Genomic DNA, 23,299 nt, shown 5'->3' on the forward strand with positions numbered 1-23,299 from the left:
TTGTCCTCATTGACGACGGACTGAGGAACCGTTTCCGTATCAGGCTGAGCTTGTGCAACTTTTGCTGGTGCTGACTCCCCGTAACCAAGGGCATCGTCATCAGCAAAGAGGTCATCTGTATCCTCTGAAGCAGCAGGTACGACGGATGTCTGAGCTGGGTCTTCAACCTTGAACTTTGAAATATCCAAATCCGGATAAGCTTGCTTGACCTGACAGATGGCATCCATGAAACCTTGATGGAAAGAGTCACCTAGCTTAGTAATTAGGGCGTCAGAGTCACGGTACTCACGAACCGCAACGTCCTTAGCCTGACGGACTTCATTTTTCAGATCTTCTATCTCCTTGTCCTTGCTCTCTAGAGTCTTCTTCGCCTCTTCCGTCACCTGTTCAAGGTTTTTCCTTGCCTTCTCGGAAAGTTCAAGCTTCCTCTCAATCTTGGGTTTCCAATTTCGCAACTGAAGTAGTGTTTCCTCCGTCTGCTCCGCTTTCACCCGTACATGATCCAGGGCCGTCTCATGGCTGAGGCACCGTCCCATCACCCCCTTCATCATGACCATTGCCTAAAAAATAATAACAATGATAGTTATGAAACGAACTATGGGCTAAAAAGATGTAATTTGCATTTGTATAGTAGACGGGCCGTCTTACCTGTGTATTGCAAAAAGGCCCGTCTCACCCATGGCCTCCGTCGAATGGTTGCCTAGGTCTTCATAATCCTCCGCCGATATGATGGAGGAAATCTGTTCTAAGGCGTGCTTAGAATCCTCCCGAAGAAGGACGGGCGGCTTCTCTTGATCCTTCGACGGTCCCTTCATGAGGCCTTTGTCAACCCCGTGCTTGATTGGAGTTGCCGTCTTCGGAGGCTCTGCCATAAGTCCCATGACGGGTTCCAAGGACACTTTGGCCTTCTTGGCCTGACGATCCACTTTGGGCTGAGTTTTCCTCTTAGCGGACAGATTGCTTGGGGCCGTCACAAAGGGAGCAACATCGCCGGTCTTCTTTGCGGCTTTGGATCTAATCAAAGCTCTCCTCTTGGCGTCGTCCATTTCTGAAACGTGGACGGGGATATTAGTTATCAAAATAAGATACGTAACTTATCAAGAATAGGGTGACGAACTTATGCCTTCTAATTTGTGCCTCGTACTTGATGGCTGCTGCTATTGGTTCTGGTCCATCACAATACCAATGAATGGTCTTAAGTGTCACCAACTTCGCCCAAGTCCTTTCCTCCGGCTGGGTCTTTGAGAAGATTTTCTCAAGGAAGGCGAACTCCTTAATATCGACTTGGGGGCGTTGTCTAACTGCAAAGAAGAAAGGACGGTTAGATTGTTTTAAAACATACATATTGAAATAAAGTTAAAATGTTGAGGACGGTCCATACTAGACGGGTGTAATATGCCCCAAGTAGTGTCGACGGGCATGTAATCCGTGTCCCCTGGACGACACATCCAACTATCACCTTCTAGGAAGAAGTAACGGCTCTTCCAATCCCTATTTGAGTCCAGCGTGTCATAGATGACTTTCAATAGCGGACTCCTGGGGATGAAGCTATATATTCCCCTAGACCTATCAATTTCGTCCGGACGGTAGCAATGAAGGAACTCCCTAACCGTCAGCCTCTTGGCGCCGTCGGACATTGCGCCGTACAAGATCTCCATCGCTATGAAGACCCTCCAAGCATTAGGGGAAATCTGGTTCACGGATAATCCCAAATATCGGTGGAGCTCACGGTGAAGCGAACTCAATGGGAACCTGAGTCCGGCCTTCAACATTTGCTCATATACCCCGACACCCTCTACCCCTTCATAATAATATCTCTCTGATTTATAGGGTAGACGGATGGAAATATTTTCTGGAATTTGATAGTTATCCCTAAATGTCTTAAAGTGCTTTTCTTTAATGACAGACGAGAAGTAATTCACCGTCCACTCTGGTAGCATGACGAACTCCCTGAGCCCATCAGCACCAACGACGGATCTAACAATCTGTTCCTCACCGTCGTCAGAGCCCTCGTCTTGTTCAACCACCTCCATATCCTCATATGTTGAGGACGAGGAGGAGGAGGACGGACTCCTATCATCACCAGGACTATCTTGTTCTCTATGACCGGACGGATATACTTCCTCGTAATCCAGCCCGTCACGAACAACCAACTGATTACTGGACGCACTAGACATTTCCTACATGAAATGACAAGAGCCTAAGACTCTGACGGGTCTATATGTCCATAACGGGTGTGGATTGTAAGGAAAATTAAAACAAGATTGGCTTTGAGAAGAGCATTTACCAATTTTATGAACGAAACGAGGAAGTATAGCACTGACGATTGAAGCAACTGGATGGTTCAGCCCCTGACAAAACGTGACGGGTATGCTCTGACAGGTGTGACGAGTAAGCTCTGACAGGTTAATTTTTGTTGAAATTGGAGAAATGAGAGGGAAGACTCCCTTATTTATAAGGGAGATGCACGGAAGTCGAAGCGTTGCTTCGATCCGAGATAAAACCCAATCAAATTATGACACGTGTCATCATCATTAATGACTTTCGTACAGCCTGTCTGTAGATGGTATGGTCGACGGTCTCCTCGTTTGCACCGTCATTCTAGCTTGCATGAATCCATCAACCCAGTGTAACTATAACCTTAAAACCTCCTTTTTTGTCTTATTGGTCTCATTCCGTCATAAAAATATCTGTCACGCCCTTACCTTAAGGTCGTCACCCCATGGTTCCTTTGTCCTAAAGCTGACGTACCCTTGGGGTGAAGGGGGCAATTGAAGAGGATAAAATATGATCCTGACGGGCCTATGGTAATGGGCCTGACGAATAGGAACTGTTGGGCCGATGTAGAGATGATCCAACGCTCATTGAAGGCCCATCGCTGAAGGACACAGTAAGGGCCCATGATCTGAGATCTCTATCGCTCATTGCCTAGAAACGCCCTAGAATCCCAATATGGAAATCCGAGCACAAGGGTGATTCTAGAAGACGCGCACGCTGAAAATAGATCTCCTCTATAAGGAAAACCTTGCTCACCACGCTCGGAAAGACTTGAAGTAGAGTCCCATATGGAAAAGACTTCTACACCAAGAAGGAAAAGCCGACTCTCTACTACTATAAAAGCCCTAATACCCTCGCGAATCAAGGTACACATAATTAACCCTCTCTAGCACTCTAGAGTTGTGAGAATAGTTCTAACTTGACCTTCGGAGAGTATTTGGCCGGCACCACACCGGTGCTCTCTAAGGTTTTTCTCGATTATTTTGTTGTGTAGGTTCGTTTTGAGTCGCAAGTGCTGCGTGACCTATTGGTGATATTTTCGGCATCATCAATTGGTATGTTTTCAACCCTTCATTGGCTAAGAATTATAAAATTTACTTCACCATATCATAAAACAGAACAGAAATTATTATATCATAATATAAGTTGATACATGGTTGCTGGCTCTGTTGTAATAAAACAATCTACAACATTAAAATAAAATATAACATACCCAGCGACGCTTTAAAGCGGTAAACACAAGCAGCCAAAGAAAGCAACAGCAGTAAAAATGGACCAAAATAAATCAATATGGGGCTTTAAGCAGAGACGCTGTGGAGCACAACAGTCTCGACGGTGAGCCCAGGGCCGAACCCAAATAGCACACCCCACTCGAGCCCCTCACCGGTGGTCTTGAGCCCATCTTCCTTAGACTTCTTCCTCATTTCATCCAAAATAAACAAAACGCAAGCACTTGACATGTTGCCATACTCACTAAGCACGTGACGTGTGGCACGCATCTTTTCGGGCTTGAGGCCCAATTTGAGCTCTACTTGGTCCAAGATGGCAGGCCCACCAGGATGTGCAATCCAGAAAAGGGAGTTCCAATCAGAGATACCCAAAGGTTGGAATGACTCAACTAGGCTCTTCTCAATGTTCTTTGAAACGAGGCCAGGAACATCCTTTAGCAGATGAAATGTAAGCCCAACTTCACGAAGATGCCCATCAATAGCTCCTTCACTATCAGGAAGAATGGTTTGGTTAGCAGAGACCAATTCAAATAAAGGCTTCTCAACCTCAGGAATTGGGTCAGCCCCAATTATAATAGCAGCTGCACCATCACCAAATAAAGCCTGACCTACAAGACTATCAAGGTGGGTATCACTAGGTCCACGAAATGTGACTGCAGTGATTTCAGAGCACACAACAAGTACCCGAGCACCCTTGTTATTCTCAGCTAAGTCTTTGGCTAAACGTAGAACTGTGCCACCAGCAAAGCAACCTTGTTGGTACATCATGAGCCTCTTAACTGAAGGGCGTAGGCCCAAAAGCTTAGTGAGTTGGTAATCAGCACCAGGCATGTCCACACCACTAGTGGTGCAAAAGACTAGGTGGGTAATCTTGGACTTGGGCTGGCCCCATTCCTTGATGGCCTTTGTGGCTGCTTCTTTGCCCAGCCTTGGTACTTCTACAACCACCATGTCTTGCCTTGCATCCAATGAAGGTGCCATGTATTCGCATACATGTGGGTTTTCTTTTAGGATCTCTTCTGTCAAGTACATATACCTCTTCTTAATCATGGATTTGTCACCTGCATATGATAATTACCAACCATTTCTATTACTAAATTGAATTAAAAAATTTTGTTTGATTAAAGCATAATTGAGATTTTTTTTTTTCTTTCTTACCATTCATTTGTTTGAAACCTCTAATTAAAGTTATTTGGTTGTCAGACTGAACATAATTGATTAATTACCCACTACTGCGATGAATGTTAGCCTTAATATATAGGTCATAGAGAATTCTATAAGAAGGGGGACACATTATCCTTTTTTTTTTTTTTTTTTAAATATTTTTTTTCTTTTGTTTTGTTCAAGTAATTTGTTTTGCTAGCTCGGCAGCTATGAACAATTGATCAATATGCCGCTTCCCTATTTTATGAGTAAAAATTTTAAACTAATATTCACGTATTTATATAAACTCCTATATATTGTATGAAATTAAAATATTTCGAAAAATATTTTTTTTTTTGGGGATATTTGTATTTGTATCTGAAAACATAATACACATTTTATTTTTATTATTATACTTGTACAAAAGTATTATTAAGTTTAAATTTAATATTGTCTGTATATACGGATATACCATATAGTTTTTTATTACATCAAATTGTATTTCTATAATTGATCAATGAACTATTAAATTAATGATTTCATATATTTATTCTATTGATTTTTTTCTATCATGATTTGGATGATTGGATCTTAACATAAAATATATTTTTTTCCAGTATTACTTTTCTTGAAAGTATATGACCAAAATTTGAAGAAAAGTAATAAAGAAAAAATATGTTATTTCTTTTCTTATAGTACTCAATATATTTAATTACTTAATTACAATAGTTGGCCTTTTAAAATATTTTCTTATAAAACTCTCTTAAAATAACAGAAGTATGCCATTAAATTGAAATATATTAAAAGAAATGATTTAACCTATAAGTTTTGTTACAGGATTTTTGTTTAGCTTTTATCTTATTTTGCTTATATACAACTTATCAAAGTCTTTTTTTTTTTTTTTTTTTTTTCAAAGTACAAATATGCTTTAACTTATTTGGTTAAAAAAGGAAGAAGCAAAATAAGTTAATGCTAAATCGGATAATGGTGGAACTTTCTTGATATTTCGCCCATATCCAATCAATACTACATCAATATGTATTTCTAAATCTTAAAATTTTTATGTTGAATTTTAAAAAATTAATAAAATGTGTATTAGACCTATTGGAATGATGATACGGGTCAAAAGTAAACATGTGTCACCATTGTAACGAATCTAATGCAACTGGACACTTACCCCAAACTTTGTCCTTTTGAATGTATTTTCTTCGTTGTTTCATTTATTACTAAGTGAGTAACCTCTTAATATTAATGTCCTCACTATTCACACGTCATAGTAAGGACAACTTAGCACCCAGCTTTCTAAACTGAAAACATATAGACCATATGCATGTATATGTATATGTATATGTATATAACAATATATGGTATTTGATCAGCCAGAATCTAAGTATTAATAAACTACAAGAAGTTAAAAAAGTGATAGAGCTGCTTACACATGCGCTTGAATTTCTCTTTGAGCTCAGTCTTGTGCTCGCTATTGGTGATGCGGAAGTAGTAGTCAGGGTAAGTGCTTTGGTCTACACAATTGGGAGGAGTAGCAGTTCCAATAGCCATGACTGTGGCAGGACCCTCAGCCCTTTGAAGTTTGCGTACTTCATCAACAGTCACCATTTTTTTTTTCTTTCTCTAAAAGAAAAGCTCAAAGCTTAGCACCTTCTCTACCTAGCTAGTTGCAGTGGCTACGATTGTATTTTAAGTTGTGGGTGTCACAATATGTTGGGAAGGAGTGTTTTTATATATAGGATTTTTGAGAGGAAGGGAGGGTAGCTGGGATCACGTGCTTGACCAATGCCTTATGTGAAGCTCCCAACTCCAACAACTACTACAAACTAGTAAGGCTGCAGGCTGGCACGTGACAAGTGGGTTTGGTAGGTTTGCCTCTCAAACCCACCGCATGATTTTGTTATTGGTGGTCTGGTCTAAGTTTGCTCTCCCCGTCTCACTTACCAAACAAAACAACAACAACCAAACCCTTTGTATTGGAATTTGGACTGTTCTCTTTTTTGTATTTTGTGTACCCGTGCATGACAACTCCAAAACTATCACCCCCAAATTTTGGACACTTGTGTAATATGTCACACGGTAGAAGTTTTTTTTTTTTTTTTTTTTTTTTTTTAATTTTATATGTATTGGACAGTGATGGCTCTATAAATTTTGCAAGGTGGTCATTAAGAAATTTAAATTATACAAAATTGAATAAAAAAAGAATTTTATATATTGACAAAAAACATGTAAATACATAAAATTTTGCAATTTCCTTCTACGATTTTTTTTTTTGAAATTGTTACATAATAGTCTCATTATCAATGTTACAAACTAAATCTTTTTCAAAATTTTAGTTTTCTAAAAAAAAAAAGTTTAATAAATTTTTCTTTGGCTTTTCTTTTTTGTTTGTAAAGGCCTAATATATTGTTAAGGAGACCAAAGTTTAAGGATAAAATTTGGTTATAAACTTTTTTTTTTGGAGAAGAAATTTGGCTATACAAACGTGATTGTAGCTTAAGGCTACAACTCTTACTAAACAAATTAATATGACTACATATTTTGAAAATCTAATAGTAAAATTGTATTTTCTTTATGTTTTTAAAAAATATCAAATTTCATGCCAATCAGATGTTATTTACTATTTGATCCATAAATTTCTTTTTATGTATAATTTAAGACTAAAAAAACTCAAAATTTAAATATTTAATTGATGACATAGCTATTGATCTTTGATTTTATTGATTTTTTGCAAGCATGAAGGATATAAGAAGAAAATGAAATCTAACGGTGCATTTTTCAAAATTCACATTTAATAAAAAAAAAATATTAAGTCAAGTTGTAGCCTTAATCTACAATCAAGTTTGTTGCAAAATTTTGTCCAAAGTTTATTTACATTGGGCCTAGAAAAATTTAGGATGATCACTTTTTTTTTTCTTTTCTTTTTTTTTAAGTTAAATGATCATAAAATTTTTATTTTTTATATATATAATAATTATTTTTTTCCAAGTCAAGGCGATCCTGTGACCACCTTGACATCAATGTAGAGCCATCCCTAGCATTCGTGGAGGTAAAATAACATAAGTCCCAAATTTTGCAACCAAACCCACAAAAATCATCCGATTTATTATGCATTTATTGTGCAAAATGTATTTTGTTATCATACTTGTGCAAATATACACAAGCATTATTGTTATATATTTCAATTTATATTCTTTCTTTGCATTTTTTGAAGTTGAAAGAAGAGATAGATAGTAGCTGTGGTGTGTAAAAGAGAGAAATAATTATAAAAAATAAAAAATAAAAAATAAAAAATAAAAGACTTTTAATAAAATAGAGTTTATAATAAATAATTTGATGTAGGTATTCTCAAAAGTAGTTAGGTAAAATAAAAGAAATAGATTTTTATATTAAAATAGATAAAATCGGAAGGTCAGTATTAGTACTTTTTTGATGAACAGGTCAGTATTAGTACTTGTTATGTGAGTCCCTGATAGTTTCATGTCATGAGAGGTATAAGGCTTTGGTAATAAAAGGCGTGACCCCTAATTAGGGTGTTAGGAGGATAACACAATACTTGGATGACTAAAATTATTGAAATTGAAGTGTCGTAAAGGCTTAAGAATTTGCAGATAACAAGCATTTCTTGTGGAACAGTGTAAAGGTTATGTGTTTTACATCATATCATATATATATATATATATATATATATATTATATACTATATAATAAAAGTTGGACTTAGAAGCAGTAATTGCGTCAAGTGACTTCACCAAATTGCAAAAATTTTATTAGATTTAAAATATATATATATAATTTTTATTTTCCTATAATTTCTAAGTTGGTAAAAATCTTAATTTGATTACAATCCAAATTCTTCATTTAATCTATCTAATCCTTATTTTTTAAGTGTAGTGTATTATAATCCAATTTTTTTTCTTCTTTCGTATGGTGTATTATTAAAGAAAAGTAGCAACTTTTTTATTTTTTATTACTACACTACACCTATTTAGTTGGTTTTTTTCTTTGAGAGGTAAATTTAGTTGGTTGGTGCCATACTGCTAAAACCTTCAAGTGTTTATCTAAATATTATCAACAAAGCCTAAAATAATAGGATAGAAAGAAAAAAAAAATCATCTAAAGCATAAACTATTAAAATGTGTAGTTGTGATGTAGAAGTATATAGCTAATCCCATGAATTAAAAAAAAAAAAAAAAAAAAAAAAAAAAAAAAACCAATTTCATTGGGATACACACAGCACACGGGAGGATTTGTTATCTATTTTTTTTTCCCAAATATATTTTGTTATAATTTTTTTATTTGGATAAATTTCAAATTTTTGGATAAAAAAAAAAAAAAGAAGTTAATAACGTTAACAAATAACAACTTGATTTTTACGGTATAACAGAAAAAAAAAATTGTAATTAATTATGGTATTTGATTTTAAATAAGTTTTTTTTTTTTTTTTGCTTATATCAACTTCTTCAAAACTTAAAATTATTGTTTTAAATGGAAACAACTTCTTATCAACTTTTTATAACAATTGAAATCATATAATTAATTAAACTAAATATTAAAAAATTAAATTAAATATTTAACGTGATGTATATCACAATATCCTACCTTTTATGTCCTATGCCATACAATTACTTTTAATATTTTTTTGAGTTCTTCATAGTTATCGTTAACATGTCCTCTCACTTTTGATTTATTTAATTAGCAATTGGAGATTTATTTGATTTATGAGTTATGAGTTCTAGGGTGATTAGAATTTCGGCTTCACACCTACACTCTCTACAATAATATCCATTCCCTTAATCGATAACTATGTCTCAATCTAAAAATCATGAAAGGTTTAAAAAAAAAAAAAAATTATTATATGGATTTCTTCTCTTCTCTCTACCTGATAACATGCATGGTTTACATGATAAGAACAAACTCTATATGTTATGCTAGAGGTAAGGATAAAGATGACATACTTAATTCTTTCACATACATGTATATATATACCAACCATGATATAGAAAACTTTAAACGCAAAATGGCTATCATTTGAAAAGCCGTTGACTTCAATTTCCTCTACAGGTAACATGTAGATGAATCTTTTCCATTTCACGTGATAGGCCACAAACTGATAACCCCTTGTGATAGAAATTAATTAGCCAAGTTATTAATTAATCAATTTATCATGCAAACTCGTGGTAGCACAAATAAATCACCAATAAACTAATTATGCAGCGGAAAATAAATAACACGATGATTTGTTTATGAATGGGGAAAACCTAACGGCAAAAACCCCACCGGGTGATTTTCAGGTCATCACTCCCGAAACTCCACTATTATCACAATAAGCGGTTACAAGTAAAGGAATTCCAAGTACCTTACCAACCTACAGTTGAACCTTTATCCCAATACCCAATTGGACTTGTTCTATAGTGACAGTTCCCCTTTCTGATGCATGACTCCCAAGTACGTGACTAACCAATTGCACGAATCCCAGTACGTGACTTTAATCACCAACTAAGAAGGTTGTTGGTTGTAAAATTCTTCAGTTCATCCACACGATAAAAATCAAGAAGATGCTTGGTCACAAAACCTTACGATGCACATACACAACAACTTCTTCAAGAGAAAGAGATGAACTAGGGCAAGAACTTCGTCTCTGGTCACAATTTGCTTGAACAAAATTTGCTCAATGCTCGTGCAACTTGTGAACTATTTGATGGCCCTTAAAACAATCCTTTTATACGTCTAGGGTTAGGAGAAAAGAAAGCCCAAAGACATATTCATGGATCCCAAAAAAATCATATTAGAATTCTGAAATTCTTAAACCTCGACAGATAGAAGGTGTCGAGTAGTTGTCGAGCAGGTGTCGAGCACACTGAATCTAGAATAGCTTTCTTAAGCTCGATAGATACAGCTGTTGAGTTTTAATGAATTTGCACTATCAACTTGTTTTCTTGGATAGACTTGAAGGTTTCAACACTTGATCTTGAAACATGGTTTTTTGAAGTATTTAAACACATCTTAAATCTATCCAAATACAAGTAAAGTGCGTTTTGTCAAAGGATAAGTCAATTACATAAAATTATGACCTATGTTCTTAACATGTGAAACACATATATCCTAACATCACGTTTTGAGAAAAATAAAAATATAACTTTTTTCTTTGAAGATGTATATAAATTTTAATGTTATTTAGTTAAGTAAATATGCTAGAATAGATGTGCAAGGCAAATGAGAAGTAAGTAGGTTTTACAATATTGAAGGAAGTACAAGTTGGACTTAGGAACCGTAACTGAATAAAGTGGTTCTTTTGTTCTCTCTCTTTTTTATTTATTGAATTTGTTCATTTTATAGATAGGTTAAAATTTCATGTATGTATATATTTACAAATTATGCTAGCTTTATCATTTATTTTTATTTTATATGTTATTGACATCAAAATTGTGGATTTAATTTGTTGCAATTTGTTGCAATTGTGGATTTAATTCTAGCTTTTCTAAAAGAAAAATTTGCTGTCAATTTAAATTGGATAAGAGAAAAAGAAATTAGATAAATTAGATCCATCAGTCCAATTCCTATGTAAGTCTCTCTTTGCTTAACTTAAATTTGTTTTTCATATTTTTAATGTTTAGAAATTTGAAATATTCTTTTTTCTTAAAAAAAATGGATTGTTCTTAATTAATGAATTGAGATTTCTATTTAATTTTGTTTTTGGTTGTTTGTAATCATTAATTTTTTTTGTCATGTGTGTGTTGTTCTTTTTGCCTTCAATTTTAATTTTTTTCTCTTCTAAAAAAATGTTTTAAATATTTGTTAATGCTTATAAATTTCGATAATTTTTTAAGTACAATACAACTAAAGACATTACTCAAGTCATATAATTTAAGGGGTTAGATTATATATAATTATGTTAGATAAAAAATATGAAATGATGTAATAATGATTTATTCAGTTCACATAAAAAAAAATGATTCATTTAGTTGTAGTTCCTAAAAAAAATATAGAACAAATTAATGACTAAAACCGTGCAACACACGGGACATTTACTAGTATATAATAAAAGTTGGACTTAGAAATCGTGGTTGTGCCAAGTGGCTTCACTAAATTGCAGAAAATTTTTGAATTTTTTTTAAATATATAAATTTTCTTCTCCTATAATTTCTAAGTTGATAAAAATATTAATTTGATTATAATCCAAACTCTTCATCTAATCCTACTTAAAAAATGTCCATCTAATCCATATATATATATAAAAGATAAATTATATTACTTCGTGTAAAAATTGCAATTTTTTTTTAGATTTATAAAAAATAGATATTTTTTTTATTCTTATATTCTTCTCCTATAATTTCTAATTTAATAAAAATCTTAATTTGACTAAAATTCAAATTCTTCATCTAATCCTTATCTTAAAAGTATAAGTTTTGGTCCATCTAATCCTTATTTTTTAATTACTACACGTAAAAATAAAACAACAACATATAGTTAATAAAGTTTATTTTCAAGCAAATTATCTTTAATATAATATAAGAGTGTAATTTTGAATAAACTTTCTTTCTTTTAATGTACAACTATTCTTTTTATCTTAAAAAAAAAAATGTTCCCTTGGGTCTATCCAAAATAAAATCTCTTAGAGAGTGAGTACTAAGTACATGTCTAGATGTCTTGCATCATTTAATGTACAACTATTCTTTTTATCTAAATATATATATATATATATATAATATAATAATAATAATTGTTCTCTTTGGTCTATCCAAAAAAAATCTCTCTTAGGGAGTGAGTATTGAGTACATGTCCAGATGTCTTACCATCAAAAAAGTAAAATCAATTCTAATTAAACTCTTTGTCTCAAACTCAAACTCTTAATAACTAAACTTTCCCACCATGTTAAAATTATTCATAAAGTGAAGGAAAAAAAATGTTAATATCAACATTAAGCTTTTGTGTTTATCCAAAGATAAATAGAGGAAAGTTGATAAGAAAAATTAAAATTTTGTATTTATCCAAAAATTAGTAGAGGAAAAGTTAATAAGAACAATTAAGATTTTGTGTCTATCTCAAAAAATTGCTTCAATTTTTTGCTTACGTTCAAGTATATCTAAAACTTGAGATTAGATCATAGGGAATAAATCAATTGGAAAAAAAAAATTAAATTATAAATATTTTTGCTCTACCTCCCTTGAACTGCTCATTCAGACTATGCTCTCTCTATCATGAAGGTTATATTTTTTGTATTCTTAGTTTTTTTTTTTTTTTTTTTTGTGTATATTTTTAGTTGGATGTTTTTGTTCTATAATGGGTTTATTGATTTTTAAGTTTTTAGGTGTATCAGCATCCTTATCCAATGGGAAATGGGTTAGCAATGGAAGCTATAAAGGAAGCACCACAATGTATTGTACCAGGCCAGATTGTGTGGATACTTTATGGATGCCAACAATGAAAGCTACAAGTTCTATTTTCCTCTCCAAGGTTATTTAACTCCATCCTTTATTCATTTTTTCTTTTTTATTTCATTATGTTCATAAAATACATCATATTTTTTATACTACAAGTAACTATATTGGACTCTTTGAAGCTATAGAGTTTGAAGGAAACTTTGAAAAGCTTAGTTATTATAAGTTTGAATTGTCAGAACATAATTAATTAGATCTTCATCAGCCATAATCTATTGGGATATGATCGCAACAAAGGATTCTCAAGAGAGATAAAAATGTAGTTGGCTTAGCAAGTTTGAGTCAATTGAAATATACAGTATTGGAATAAAAGAAGAAAATAATTGTTAAAATGAGATTTATTGAAGGTATAGAGTTTATTGAAGGATATTGGTCAAGATATGCATGATCCATTGAAGTTTTAAACACCTGGATATTGGTCAAGATATGCATGATCCATTGAAGTTTTAAACACCTGATGTTATAATCTATATTCCAAATGCATCATTTAATCATAATATAGATTGTTGTTCACAAAACTAACCTAAGAGGGATATGCAGGACCTCGCAAAAAGTATTACTTTTTAATTTTCATCACATCTCAATGCTAATGAAGCTATTTTCAATTATTGATGCAAACTTATTACCAGGTCTTAACTCTTAGTTTTTCTCCAAAAAATTTGTTGAAATTTATATTTACACATTTTGTTTTTATAGGTTGAAATTTTGTGCCTCCTCCCTCGCTTTCAAATACAAAAATTCAACTATTATGTAAATTTTTAATGCTTAGTAATTTGGGTTGTTTATAATTCTTAACTATTAAATTTACCAATTAAATATATTTTATTATTTAATTTTAATTAAATTAAAAAACATTTTCTTATTTTCTTCAATTTACACATGATTCTTGATTAAGTCGTGCATCGCATGGCTATAATACTAGCATTTATTATTACAGATTAATAATACAAGCTACTCGATGGTCTCAGTGCTAGTTCGGAAATGAGATAAATGCTTATGTTGGGAGAAGGTATTTTGTATTAAATGATAACATGTTAGTGGTATCAAAATCCAATAAGTGTGAGTCATGTCAACAAAAAATAACTAACCCACTAACAATTGAAAGACATATGTCAATGGTAGTTATTTTTGCACACAGGTCTCTCGTTTATTAGATTTTGATACTGATAATGTGATATCATTTGATATAAAATACTTTTTCCTACGTTGGAAGTTCAAAAATGATATTAATTCTAGTAATAGTACAATTTGTTTTGTGTAAGGACGAATGTCTTGGTGAAATTTAAATAAATAAATAAAAGACTTGGTAGGCATTAGCAGCAACATAGCAAAATAAATATATCAGGGCCAAGCTAAATCATATACTTATATTATATACTAGTCTTACCATATGCGCTTCGTGCATGAAATGTGACTTTTTTTATTTTTTATTTTGATTTAGTATCATAATATTTAAAAGTGTGATAGAGATAGTGTCTTAATTCTTAGAATCTTTCTTTGTGTTATTTTATTTTATTTTTTACATGGAATAATGTTTAAATATGAGATAGAGATAGTGTCTTAATTTTTAAAATATTTCTCTACATGAGAGTTAATAAAAGTTTTAAAATTTGAATTTAAAATAAAAAAATGGTAATTCACATTGGAGAAGAGAAAGGAAAAAACCTAAAACTTATGAACTTTTTTAAAAATAGTAAATTATTCTTTTAATCGGTTTGTATTTCTAAATTTAAAATTATTTAACTAAAAGATAAGGGCATTTTAGTAAATTTAAGAATTTGTGTGAAGATATTTTAGCATGCAAAATGATGAAACACAAACAGGAAATCCTGTTTTTAGTGATGTATAAATATAAATAACAAAAGTTGGCTCAAAAGTTATAGTTGCGCCAAGTGAATTTATTAAATTGCAGCAATTTTTACTAAAGTCCGAATTTGGTATGGATGGGGTATAAAACTCTTGTTTTACACTATCTAATAAAAAATTGTCACATCAGCATTTTACTTAAAATTGAATACATCTTACTACACCTAATAACATCTCAATAAATTCCTAATTTGGTTGAATTTATATATGGATATTAGATTGATTAGGTGTGGTTGTGCTTATTTTTAAATATGTAATAAGATGACATGTTATGTTGGGATTAGAGGGGCAAAACATGAGTTATATACCACATCCTTACAGAATTTAATTTTTTTTTTTTTTTTTTAAGTTGTGGTTACTAAATTGCAGCAATTTTTTCTAAGTTGTGGTTGCGCCAAGTGGTTTTAACAAATTACAACAATATATTAGATAAAAACAATTTTTTAGATATAGACAATAACTTATTTGTTCTTATCAATTTCTTTAGATAAAATAACAATAAGTGTTTAACAAAACATATAACATGCAACTAAGTTTCAGTTGATAAAGATAACAACTTATTTCTTTTTATCAATTTCTTTAGATAAAGTAGCAATAAGTGTTTTATCAAAACATACAACATGCATCTAAGTTTTAGTTGACAGAGATAATAACTTATTAGTTCTTATAAATTTCTTTAAATAAAGTAAGAAGGGTATTTTAACAAAACATACAACATACATTTAAGTTTTAGGTGACAAAGATGACAACTTATTTATTCTAATTAATTTCTTTATATAAGGTAACAATAAGTGTTTTAACAAAGCATGCAACATGCATCTAAGTTTCAAAAATTTAAATCCTACTCTAACTAAAAATCTATTATCAAAATTTCAATACTTATATATATATTCACCAATGATCATTTCATAGAATCTCTCTTGCACCCCACATTTTTTGTTTTGTTTTTTTGAGTTGCAACTTACGCATATTATATGTACATGTGTAACCCTGTGCATATGCACAAGTACTTTTAAAAAAAAAATCACAATTATATATGACTTAGAATCTAATTTGATTTAGACTCTTTGGTTTTTGCACTCAATAATTCACTTGCCATAAAAATTAAAAAAATTAGATGGGACACATGGCATAAAATTGAACTTCAATTCAAATTCAATTTAAAATCTAATTGAATTTAAACTCTTTGATTTTTTCACCTAATAATTCACTTGACACACAAATTTAAAAATTAGATGAGACATGTGGTGCAAAATTAGACTCCAATTTATAATTTAATTGGATTTTCTCTCAACTTTGGCTATTAATATATATATATTGGAATGATATACATGTTGTGTAGATTCATAGGAGTTGATAAATTTCTGTGATACTCTCTCTCTCAATTTTTTTCCTAATAAACAACTACTCTCATTAATTATTAATTTTTTTTATTAATTGTTAGGATATATTTCCTCAAATTAAGGGATAAAATTAACAATAGTTTAATTTATGTAAAACTTTATCATTTAAATTTTAACAAATATAATTCTATTCAAACTAAAAGTCTATTATAATTTCTTTTAACTTCCTTCCCTAGGAAAAAAAAAATCAATTCTAAACAGAAATTCAGAATTGCACACAACACCCCGTGCCTTTTTTTTTTACCTTAATTTGCATCTTACGTTTTATTAATTATTTAAAAAATTATTTTATTAATTGTTAGGATATATTTCCACGAATCAAGGGATAAGATTTAATTATAACTTAATTTAGCTAAAACTTTATCACCTAAATTTCAGAAATTTAAATTCTACTCCAACTAAAAATCTATTATCAAAATTTTAAAACTTATATATATTCACTAATGATCTTTTCATAGAATCCTTCTTATACCCCATGTTTTTGTTTATTGTTTTTTTTCAAGTTGCAACTTACGTATATGTATCTGTATATGATAGTTTTGATTAATGAAATTCATCTTACTTATTGTTATTTGTTTTTTAATTTTCATGTACGGATATCGTGTCAAAGGAAGTCTTCTATAAAGAAGCAAAATAAGGGACACCCATTTCAGTTCTTGGTTTCCTTAAGTAAGTTATTTATTTATTTTTTTAACTTGTCAACTTTTGAACTATTTTGTGTGTTTTAGGTTTTGGTTATTCTATGTATTTAGTTTGTAAGTGTTTTGATTTTTTCAATTGACTATCACTACAAAAAATCTAGTTCAAAACATATCTTTTTTGTGTTGTAGTGCAATCTAATTTCAAGTTACTTTTACTTATTGATTGTTAAGACTTTATCAATGTTTATCTATTTTTATATTTTAAAATTGTTTGTGATTTTTGTTAATTTCTTAGTACAGGAAATTCCCCCTATATATATAATTTAAGGTTCATGTGAACTTTTTCATGACTATATTTCTTCGAATGTCTAACAAAATTCAAGTTAGAATTCCTCCTATATCCTTTTAGATCATAAACAATATTTGGCTAAATTATATCCATCGGTCCAAATTCTTATCTAAGTCTATCTTTACTTAACTTCTTTTTCATTTTTTTTTTAAAGTTTAGAAATTTGGATTTTTTTCATTAATGAATTGAGATTTTTTCTTATTTTTGTTTTCAAATGTTTTAATTATTAAATTTATTTTAACATAAATATATGTGCTTTTAAAGAGTAAAGCACAATATAATTAGAGACATTAATTAAGTTGTATAAGTTAGGGTGTTAATCATCTGAAGAAAATCAACACTAAAACAAATGATTTAAATATCAAAACAAGACTTAAAAATGAAATTTCCTTTAGGTGTACAAATACAATTGATTTTTTAATATTAAGTTTGGAATTAATTATTTTACGATAACCTTATTTATGCATTAATAACTAAGAAATTATAAAAAAAAATAATTAGAATAGTTTTTATTGACCATTTTAATTAGATATATTACATATAAGGAAAAATATACAAAATTATGCATTTTATATAATAATTGTGGGGGCCCTAGAACCGAAGAATGAGACAATGAGATGTGGTCATCACTATAAAAGCATTGTGAGCCCAAAGAGAGGATTTACTAGAGGATAGGAGGAGAAGAGACAAAAGACTCCTGGGAAGTCCGAATGAGGAGGATGGGGTTTAGAGAGAGAATCATGGTAGGTAAAGGAAGTTTCCAGTGAAAGGCCATCTACTGCCTCTGCATTAAATGACTGGCAACAGTTTTATCAGCTACATTGATGAGGAAGTGACCTGAATAGTGGAATTCACAGCTGAGCAGTTCCTTCTACCACCTTTAACAGAAGTGTAAGGGGACAAGTGTCATAGGGAGAGTCTGGGTAAGTGGAGACGAAGAGCCAGGATGCAATGGGCCGATGAGTATATAAAGAAAGGGAACTTCCAGATGACAGGGATCCAGAGAAAAATATTCTAAGGATAGAAATTAGAGAAAGAACATTGAGAGAGAGAGAAAGTGAACAACGAATCACTTATTGTTTTAGCTTTGTCCTCGGGCGAGCTTGTAAAGAGCCTCTTATACATTAAACTGTGACTTCCGGTTGTTCCTTCTTTGTTTATATCCTTGGGCTAAGCCCTTCCCTTGTTTTACCCCACTCACTTTTTAAATATCAATTGATTTGGGCTTAACTGGGTTGCACAGACCTCACTATTCTAAATGGGTTTGGGCTGCTTGATCTTTGAGTCCTTACAATAATAATAATAATAATAATAATAATAATAATAATAATTCATTTAGTTAGAAAAGAGTTTTAAAATTATGTAATAATAATTGATTTAGTTATTATTTTTCATTATATATATAAAAAATTCATGACTAAAATCGTGCAATGCACGAGACTTTCACTAGTATATGAAAGAAATTTAAATCTAAAGAGTGACCTCTCTCTCTCTCTCTCTCTCTCTCTCTCTCTCTCTCTCTCTCTCTCTCTCTCTCTCTCTCTCTCTCTCTCTCTCTCTCTCTCTCTCTCTATATATATATATATATATATATACTAGTATTATTCCTGTGCGATTAACAACTTTATGAAGATTCATATGTAAGCTAATTTTTTTAATTAATTAAAAATAAGTTATTAAATAAATAGTAATAATAAATTATAAAATAAGTAAAAAATTACTTTATGTTCTAATTTTTTAGAGTTTATACTTTATCAGTGTTTATCTATTTTTATATTTTAAAATTATATTTGTGCTTTTTGTTAATTGCTTAATATGAGATGTGATATGAGTTTGAACATTCCTATTTGAGTTATATTTAATTTATATCTTAGCCAACATAAACAATAAAAAAAAAAAAAGTTCCTTAATACCGATTTTTTTTCCTAGTGATAGTCTAATTAAAAAAATCAACACACTCACAAATTAAATACAATTATATATATATATATATATATATAGTTGAGTTCAAGTTACACTTGATGTAACTTTAAACAATGTTACACCACTCAATATTTTTTAATTAAATGCAAATATTGACAAATATACCATTAAATTACATTATTTTCGTATATTCTTTATGTTTGTAAAATTTCAAGGTAATCAAAGATTAATAGCCATGTCATCAATCAATTGTTAAAATTCAAGTTTTTGTAGTTGAAATAATAAATAAAAGATGAGTTTATGGATCAAATGGTAAATAACATCCAATTGATATGAAAATTAGCATGCATGTCAAGAACATATAGTATATGTAATTCAACTGTATTTTCAAAATATTAATTTAATAACAAGTTATTTGGTGGTGTAACATTACTTAGAGTTACACCTAGTGTAACTTGAAGTAATGTTACACCACTCAATTTTTTTTAATTGGATGTATTTTTTGACAAAACCACTGTTAGATTATATTATCTTTATATATTTTTCATGTTTGCAAAATTTCAAGGTGATCTTAATAGTCATGTCATCAATCAATTATTTAATTCAAGTTTTTGTAATTTAAAATAATGCATAAAAGGTGAGTTTATGGATTGAATGGTAAATAACATTCAATTAATATGAAAATTGGCATGAATGTTAAGAATATATAGAACATGTAATTCAATGGTAGAATTTTCAAAATATGAATTTTATAACAAGTTATTGGGTGATGTAGTATTGCTTATAGTTACACTATGTGCAACTTGAACCCATATATATATATATATATATAAGATGAGTTCAAGTTGTATCTGGTGTAACTTTTGTAAAGTTACACATTTTTACATCATAGATTTATAAGAAATTTAATGGTTAAAAAAAAACGTTATTAATTGTTATTGCTTTCCACCTTTTTCTCTCTCCTTATTTATTTATTTTCACTTGATTAAAGGGCACACGCCATTTTCAACAACCTTCTTTTCAAATGATTCATCCTAAAAGAGAAATTAAATACATAGAAAAATAAATAGATATTTTGATGATGAAAATATATTATTTAAAATAAAATTTATACAATTGAACTTAAAAGCTAAAATTTGCTTTTTATTTTTATAAATTTTGATAATAGACTTTTAGTTGGAGTAGAATTTAAATTTCTAAAATTTAGATGATAGCATTTTATCTAAATTAAATTATTATTAAATCTTACCCCTTAGTCAAGAGTCTTGTAGCTTAATATCCTAATGAAATATTAATTTAATAAAATTAACTTAAGAAAAAAAAAATAGAAATAAAAATTTGGGTTGTGTGGGATTTAAGTTTAGAAAATTTTATTAATAGACTTTTAGTTTGAATATAATCCCTTAGTCAAGAGCCTTGTAACTTAATATCCCAATAAAATATTAATTTAATAAGATGCATTGAGGATAAATAAATAAATAAATAAATAAAAATGTGAGTTGTGTGAGATTTAAAAAATTTTGATAATAGATTTAGTTTGAATAGAATCCCTTAGTCAAGAGCCTTCTAGCTTTATATCCTAATAAAATATTAATTTAATAAAATGCAACTTGAGTGGAAAAAAAAACATGGGTTATGTGGGATTTAAGTTTAGAAAATTTTGAAGATAGACTTTTAGTTTGAATAAAATTTAAATATGTTGAAATTTAAATGATAAAGTTTTTATCTAAATTAAACCGTTATTAAATGTAAGGACCAAATTTGAGTTTCTAGCCCAAAAGATAGGTGGACTTAGATCCAAAAAGCCTAAAACAATGAATTTGTAGAGAGTAGGTTGGAAAAACTGGACTTTAATGAATCAAACAAGCGCTAAAGTGGATTTCAGATCACAAGAGAATGAAAATAGACAAGTTTATACTAAAGAAAATTGTCCTCGACACAGTCCGAGGAGATCAGCTCTTATATATTCCTTTCAGGTTTGATTACAAAGTCAGTTCTTGATGCTACAGTGTTTTTCTCTTTTTCTCTCGATCCTTTTCTCCCATTGCTTCCTTCCTCTTTTATACTCTCTTCTCCTTTTATCTCTCCTCTCCATGTGCTGGCCAGGTGGTTGGTACTGATACTTATCCCATAGCACCTTCCTAAAGTATTCATGTAGTAGATGTAAGGCTAAAAACCACTGTTCTGGTATCACCTCCACTTTAATGCGACCAAAGAGTTAGCTGCAGAGTATTTAATGCAGTGGTAGCAGTTTTCTCCTTAGATATTTTAGGACTCCCCCCTGTCATGTATCTGTGCAATGCTAATTCGTACCAACAGAATTTCTCGGAACGATCCCCTGGATGACATACTACCTATTCGGACCTCGGCTATGGTTAGCTGAGGAGGCATTCATCCTCGGACCACCCTCCTAGGCCATTATGTCTAAAATTAACTTCTTCTTCCACTAATACGGACTCCTTTGACAACTTTTACACATCCTCAGACGACCCCTAGTCCTTGGCTTGGGCCTTAGGCCCAATATATACATAGAAAATGAGCTCCTGGGCCTAGTAACCCTACATTAAATATTATCCCTTAATTTGAGGAAATATATCCTAATAAATAATATAGAATTAATTTACTAATTAGTAAAAATAGCCATTTGGCACAATCACGGCTTTTAAACCCAACTTTTATTGTATAATAATAATAATATATGATATTAGTTACTAACCTGTGCGATGAACGAATAGTTAGCAAATGTTAAAGATCTTCACTTTGTATAATGTTACAATGAGTTAAAAACAAATGAAAATCAATAATTATAGTTCAAAATACTGGTTGAAAATAGATATAAAATTATTGGTCTTATATACAACGGTCAAGAGAACAATTCAATCTAATTTCCAAGTGAAGATCCTCGAAAAAATCTAATGGTTATAAATCAAAGCTTACGATTCTTGAAAGTATAAGGATAAGAGCACACAAAAAAAGCTTTGCATATAGGTGTAATACATGTGTTTTGGTTTCTTAAGAATGTTGCTATAAGAAATTGCGATGCATCCATATCTATATATATATAATAATAATAGGTGAAGCTGAGAGAAACTCAAATTAGATTCCAAACTAGAGTTCCAATTTTGTTACATGTGTTTAGATTTGTGTGGGGACCACACCATAATTATCCTTCCAATTGTTCAATTCTAATATGAAATTGGATTCCAATTTTGGACCATCTGTCTAAATTTAGGTGGGACCACGTTATAATTATCCATGCCTACTCTCATTTAAAAAAGTTGTGCTCCGATGATGTCTTCTCTCTAGGTTCTCTCTAGAGCCCTAGAGGTGAAAACTCTATCGTCTCAGTACAAACGACTCTCTCCACTTTACGGTAGAAATGGCTGTTAAACACTTCTCAAGGAGGCTATGGATGATATTTTGAATAGATGCGCGGGTTTACAGTTATCAAAGAAGGAGGAAACAGAGATTGTTATAGGCGCTCCAATGATAGACAGTCGTAGAGTGTTGGCTGGGAAGTTCTTTATGAAATGGCGAGTTAATCTGGAATTGGTGGCGCGGGTTCTGAGATCAGTTTGGAAAACGACTCAGAATTTTGAGGTTAGTGACTTAAGAGATAACATGGTTCTTTTTCTTTTCCAAAATGATGATGATGTAGATAAAGTCTTGTTGCTTGGTTCGTGGTCTTTTGACAAATACCTCCTTGCCTTGCATAAGTTGGAAACAAGGGAGGTGGTGAGCAAGGTCAGGTTCGACAGGATGTCATTTTGGATTCAAATTCACAGCATCTCAACCATGTACCAAACCAAGGAGGTGGGGTATAGCATTGGAGCTACTCTTGGAACTGTGGAAAAAGTAGACGTGAATGAAAAAGGGTTTTGTCTTGGAAACTTCATGCGTATAAGAGTGATGATAGATATCTCGATTCCACTATGTAGGGGTCGAAGGGTTTGTTTGGAAGGCTTGAGTTAGATATGGGTTGATTGCAAATATGAACGAGTGCCAATATTCTGCTATCTATG

At 31.1% G+C, this 23,299-nt stretch overlaps 1 protein-coding gene across 1 annotated transcript; it reads right to left on the minus strand.

Moving 5' to 3' along the window:
- Positions 1–3,384: 3,384 nt before the first annotated feature.
- LOC126688454 (chalcone synthase 1) lies at positions 3,385–6,368 on the minus strand. Its single transcript, XM_050383154.1, has 2 exons — positions 6,086–6,368; positions 3,385–4,567 (listed from the first exon to the last, which is right to left on the minus strand). The coding sequence occupies exons 1-2, from the start codon at positions 6,261–6,263 to the stop codon at positions 3,576–3,578; spliced, it is 1,170 nt and encodes a 389-aa protein (XP_050239111.1). The 5' UTR covers positions 6,264–6,368; the 3' UTR covers positions 3,385–3,575.
- Between the last annotated feature and the right edge of the window lie 16,931 nt (positions 6,369–23,299).

Source organism: Quercus robur, chromosome 6, assembly GCF_932294415.1.
Source record: "Quercus robur chromosome 6, dhQueRobu3.1, whole genome shotgun sequence".
In the NCBI taxonomy this organism is placed as follows: Eukaryota; Viridiplantae; Streptophyta; class Magnoliopsida; order Fagales; family Fagaceae; genus Quercus; species Quercus robur.

What these genes read in the sequence shown, in the direction of transcription:
- LOC126688454 (XM_050383154.1), bottom strand. Translation starts at nt 6,263, where the DNA reads ATGGTGACTGTTGATGAAGTACGCAAACTTCAAAGGGCTGAGGGTCCT. An exon ending in AGAGAAATTCAAGCGCATGT is followed by an intron (nt 4,568 to 6,085) that starts GTAAGCAGCTCT and finishes TATCATATGCAG; the next exon opens with GTGACAAATCCATGATTAAG.